This window comes from Heptranchias perlo, chromosome 2 (genome assembly GCF_035084215.1).
Source record: "Heptranchias perlo isolate sHepPer1 chromosome 2, sHepPer1.hap1, whole genome shotgun sequence".
NCBI classification, from domain to species: Eukaryota; Metazoa; Chordata; class Chondrichthyes; order Hexanchiformes; family Hexanchidae; genus Heptranchias; species Heptranchias perlo.
Window position 1 is genome coordinate 110,963,113 of NC_090326.1, and position 6,000 is coordinate 110,969,112.

Genomic DNA, 6,000 nt, shown 5'->3' on the forward strand with positions numbered 1-6,000 from the left:
TTATTTTTTTTTATTCGTTCATGGGATTTGGGCGTCGCTGGCAAGGCCAGCATTTATTGCCCATCCCTAATTGCCCTTGAGAAGGTGGTGGTGAGCCGCCTTCTTGAACCGCTGCAGTCCGTGTGGTGACAGTTCTCCCAGTGCTGTTAGGAAGGGAGTTCCAGGATTTTGACCCAGCGACGATGAAGGAACGGCGATATATTTCCAAGTCGGGATGGTGTGAGACTTGGAGGGGGAACGTGCAGGTGGTGGTGTTGGTATGTGCCTGCTGCTCTTGTCCTTCTATTGGATGATGAGTACTTATTTATGTATGAAGCCTGAACAAAAGAATTATAACCTGTTAATAACACAGTATACTGTGTTAATTAAGAGTTGAAATTGGTTAGGCTGCCTGAATCTAATCTCCCTCACCTATTTAAGGGAGATGCTAAAATGGATATAGGTAACCTACCCAGGTGCCTCTTTATACAAGAAAATAAATGAGAAAGGTGGATAGAGGATAGACAGTGACAGGCATCTACCGTTCCTTCAGTTTACTCAAATATGCCAACCCTCAGTGGACAGCAGGACTAGTTTTTCACTCATGAAAATAGTAAGTGATTCTGCAGCCAACACCATATTAAAAAGGAAAACAAACTTCAAAATTCTATTTCTGCACACACTATAAATTTATGCTGAATCTGACTGGTGTGTTAAGTTCCAGAGTTATATGATCTCAAATCAGAGTGCAACATGGGTAGATAGCAAATACATTTCTTACTAAAAAGGAATATAACCTGTAATACCTACCTTAAATTACATATATTTCACTCTTAGGTACCAGCTTTGGCTCAGTGGTAGCATTTTCACCTGAGAGAGAAATGGTTGTGGGTTCAAACCCCACTCCAGGACTTAAGCACATAATCTATGCTGACACTTCAGTGCAGTATAGAGGGAGTGCTGCACTGTCAGAGCAGATGGTTCAATATCTCTATCAGGTGGATGTAAACGATCACATGGCACTATTTAGAGAACAGCAGGGGAGTTCTTCTGGTGTCCTGGACAATATTTATCCCTAACCGACAAAGAAGGGATTATCTGGTCATTTATCTCTGCCATTTGTGGGACCCTACCGTGTGCAAATTGACTGACGGAATTTCCATTACAACAGTGACTACACTTCAAAAAGGACTTCATTTGGGCGTGAAGTACTTTGGGACATCCTGAGGTTATGAAAGGTGCAAAAGTGAATGTAAAGCAGTACATGTGTAGCATTTACATAGCACCTTTCACATCGAGGATAATCAAAAATGCTCCACAGTCAATTTGTTACCTTTGAACCACAGTCACTTTTGTTCTGTATGCAAATACAGCAAAGTTTGCATTCACAAGGCCCAACAAAAAAATAAATGGCCATTTATCTGTTTTGGTGGTGTTGGTTAAGGATAACAGATTAATGTTGGTCAGGATATCAGAAGAACTCCATTACGCATTCAAATGGTAGCAGAGGATGTTTTACATAAATCCGATCAGGCAGAAAGAACCTTAAAGTCTCAACCAAAAGACCGCACCTCCAACAATCTCAATACTGAAGTGCTCAAGTCCTGGAATGAGGCTCAACCTGTTGAGTCAGAGGCAAGAGTACTATCACTTCACCAAATTGACACAAGAGCTATAATTGCAGTAAATAAATAAAGTGCTGGAATAGCAACAAAACTGGAAATAAAAATGGTGAATACAATAAATGTACAGAAAATCATCACCATGGGAGCAATGCAAAGAGAACTGGTCCGAAAGTAACAAACATTGAAAAGATAATCATAGAAAATTTACGGCACAGGAGACCACCATTCAGCCCATCGTGTCTACGCCAGCCGAAAATTAGCCTAATCCCACTTTCCAGCACTTGGTCAATAGCCTTGTAGGTCTCAGCACTTCAGATGCACATCCAGGTACTTTTTAAAAATAAGTGAGGGTTTCTGCCTCGATCACCTTTTCAGGCGGTGAGTTCAAAACCCCTACCAACCTCGGTGAAAACATTTTTCCTCAGCTCCCCTCTAATCCTTCTACCAATCACTTTAAATCTATGACCCCGGTTATTGATTTCTCTGCTAAGGGAAATAAGTCCTTTCTATCCACTATCTAGGCCCCTCAATTAAATCATCCTCCTCTGTTCCAAAGAGAACAACCCCCAGCCTATCCAATCTTCCCTCATAGCTAAAATATTCTCGTCCTGGCAACATCCTCAAATCTCTTCTGTACCCTCTAGTGCAATTACATCCTTCCAGTAATGTGATCAGAACTGTACACAGTACTCCAGCTGTGGCCTAACCAGTGTTTTATACAGTTCCAACATAATCTCCCTGCTCTTATAGTCTGTGCCTCAGCTAATAAAGGACAGTATCCAGTATGCCTTCTTAACCACCTTATCTACCTGTCCTGCTACCTTCAGGGATCTGTGGACATGCACTCCAAGATCCTTCACTTCCTCTACACTTCAGTATCCTCCCATTTATTGTGTACTCCCTTGCCTTGTTCGCCCTCCCCAAATGCATTAACTCACACTTCTCTGGATTGAATTCCATTTGCTATTTTCTGCCCACCTGACCACTCCACTGATATCTTCCTGCAGTCTACAGCTTTCCTCCTCACCATCAACCACACTACCAATTTTGTATCAGCTACAAACTTCTTAATTATGCCATCTACATTCAAGTCCAAATCATTAATACGTACCACAAAAAGCAAGGGACCCAATACTGAGCCCTGCGGAACCCCACTGGAAACAGCCTTCCAGTCACAAAAACACCCGTCGACCGTTGCTTCCTGCCACTGAGCCAATTTTGGATCCAACTTGCCACTCTCCCTTGGGTCCCATGGGCTTGTACTTTCTTGACCAGTCTGCCATGTGGGACCTTGTCAAAAGCCTTGCTAAAATCGATGTAGACGACATCAAATGCATCTCCCTCATCAACCCTCCTCAAAAAATTCAATCAAGTTAGTCAGACACACTCTTCCCTTAACAAATCCATGCTGACTGTCCTTGATTACTCCATGCCTTTCTCATTGACAGTTTATCCTGTTCCTCAGGCAAATTATTGGAATCAATTCTAACACCGAGGTTAGACTGACTGGCCTGTAATTGCTCGGTTCATCCTTCGCTTCCTTTTTAAAAAAAGTGGTACAACATTAGCAGTCCTCCAATACCACTCCTGTATCCAGTGAGGATTGGAAAGTGATGGTCAGAGCCTCCGCTATTTCCTCCCTTGCTTCTTTTAATAGCCTGGGATACATTTCATCCGGCCTTGATGATTTATCGACTTTCGAAGATGCTAATCCCCTTAATACTTCCTCTCACTATGTTAATCCCATCCAATATTTCACAGTCCTCCTCCTTAACTATAATGTCTGCATCATCCCCTTCTTTTGTGAAGGCAGACCAAAGTATTCATTAGGAACCATACCCACATCTTCCACCTCCACACAGACCAAAAAAGTAACCTAATAGGCCCTACTCTTTCCTTAGCTATCCTCTTGCTTTTTATGTATTTATAAAACATCTTTGGATTTTCCTTGCCAATATTTTTTCATGCCCTCTCTTGACTGTCCTAATTTCCTTTTTAATTTCACCCCTGCACTTTCTATACTCCACTAGGCTTTCTGTAGTATTGAGTTCTCTGACAAAATTTCCTTTTCTGCCTTGTCTTACCCTGTATGCTCCTTGACATCCAGGGTGCTTTAGATTTGGCTGCCCCACCCTTTTCCTTTGTGGGAACAAGTTTACTCTGCACCCCTTGAATAGCTCCCACTGCTCTGACACTGATTTACCTTCAAGGAACTGTTTCCAGTCCACTTTTGCTAAATCACTTCTTAGCTTAGTAAAAACTGGCCTTTTCCCAATTGAGGACTTCAACTCCTGTTCTAGCCTTGTCCTTTTCCATAACTATGCTAAAACTAACTGAATTATGATCAATACCACCAAAATGGTCTCCCACTGATACTCCTTCCACCTGCCCTGCCTCATTTCCTGAAACTAAATCCAGAACTGCCCCCTCACTTGTTGGGCTTGCTACAAACAGAAAAAAAAGTTCTCCTGAATGCAATTTAAGAATTTTGCACCCTCTTATATCCTTCACACTATTTTTGTCCCAGTTAATTAGAGTAGTTGAAATCCCCTACTATTACGGCCCTACTGCTTTTGCACTTCAGACATTTGCCTACACATTTGCTCTTCGATCTCCCTCTGACTGTTTCGGGGTCTCTACTACACTCCCAGTAGTGTGACTGCCCCTTTTTTTGGTTCCTTAGCTCAACCCATACAGTCTCATTTGATGATTCTTCGAACATATCAATCAATCCTCACAGCTGTAATTGTTTCTTTAATCAAAATTGCCAACTCCCCACCTATCCCTTTCTCTATCATCTGAAAACCCTGTAACCAAGAACATTGAGCTGCCATTCTTGCCCATTTAAGCCATGTTTCAGTAATAGCTAAGATCTCATACTTCCACATGTCTCAGTACCCTCAGCTCTTCTGCCTTATTCACCATACTCCTTGCATTGAGGTATACACCTTTAAGCACTGCCAAACTCCCTTGATGTTTATTTTCTAACCTTTGTATCCTCTGCCTTCCAAAATCACTTACTAATTTTCTACCTTCTATCTCCAGTTCTGATTCTGTTCCATCTGAATCGACGCACAGGTGCCCATCCCCCACCAAGCTAATTTCAACCCTCCCCGACAGCACCTGCAAACCTCCCCGCAAGGATATTGGTCCCAGCCCTGTTGAGGTGCAACCCATCGGGCTTGTACAGGTTCAACCTCCCCCAGAACCAGTCCCAATGCCCCAGGAATCTAAAGCCCTCCCTCCTGCACCATTTCTCCAGCCACGCATTCATCTGCTCTATCCTCCTATTCTAAACTCAATAGCGCATGGCACCAGGAGTAATCCAGGGATTACTACCTTTACAGTCCTGCTTCTTACTCTCTTTCCTAACTCGTTGGAATCTCACTGCAGGACCTCATCCTTCATTCTACCTACGTCGTTGGTACCAATATGAGCCACGACCTCTGAATTGTTTTTAACAGCCAACAAAAAAACTTTAAAAGGTCAGCCTTCAAATTCCCTTTAACTTTTGTTACTCTACCACATTGTTACTAGTGGCATTTTTTTTTTAAAAAAAGGAAATTCGCTTTCCCACAAGGACTTCAAAGCCCCATACCATGAAGGAACGAACCGCACGAAAGCCCTTTACCTCTTGCCACACATGTTCGCAGAATAAATACGACGTGACTGCAGTGGTACCGGTCGGATGGTGGGCTCGGCTCCCCTTGTGGCTCGATGCCGAGGTCCTGGTCCTCCCGCCGGTCACTCACTGACTCCTTCTCCCTCTGTCGCGGAAGCGGAGAAGATGATCACACGCATGTCTCTCGGTGCCCGCCGATCCTAGAGTCCCAGTCAGGCGGCTCCTCTTCTGTTTCTGAAGGAGGAATGTCGAGGGCGGGTCCGCTGGCATTTACTCGCTGCCGGTGATGAAAAGGCAGCCGTTCAAGTTTTGGGGTTTGATTTGTGTATTTGTTTCAATGTCATGTCATTCAGCGGCCGGGATATGCCCGTCATTGAGGCACAAAGCGCCTGCTGTTAATGGCCCATTCACCACGTGACCGGCCTTTGTTACAAAACGGATTCCTGACAATTTGCGCTGTTGTCACAATGACTCAAGGCAGTGTTATGGTGGGGGAGGGGAGGGAGGAGGAGGAGGGGAGGGAGGAGGGAGGAGGGAGGGCAGCTTGGAAACCACTGCACAGTGTGACTGGCCAACTCGCTGGAGATGCCTTTTCTTAACAGCCTTCGGTTGCTCCAGTGTCTTCAACCCCAAAAAAAGAAATCTAACAAAAGTGTCCCCCTTTTTGGAGGGGCACAACTAATAAAAACCCATACCTCGCTCGAGATGTATCTGACCTGCAGATGCAAGGGCTCCTGCTCGCAGACTCAGAATGCACTCAGAACATTGCACGCC

The 6,000-nt window shown here is 44.1% G+C and overlaps 1 protein-coding gene across 1 annotated transcript in view; it reads right to left on the reverse strand.

The window, feature by feature from the left end:
* Positions 1-5,691, reverse strand: part of LOC137342086 (retinol dehydrogenase 12-like) — a 47,888-nt gene extending 42,197 nt beyond the window's left edge. The window contains exon 1 of the mRNA XM_068005736.1: positions 5,236-5,691. Within this exon, the coding sequence (XP_067861837.1) occupies positions 5,236-5,249 (14 nt within the window). The 5' untranslated portion in view covers positions 5,250-5,691. The remainder of the gene's footprint in view (positions 1-5,235) is intronic.
* Positions 5,692-6,000: the final 309 nt, after the last annotated feature.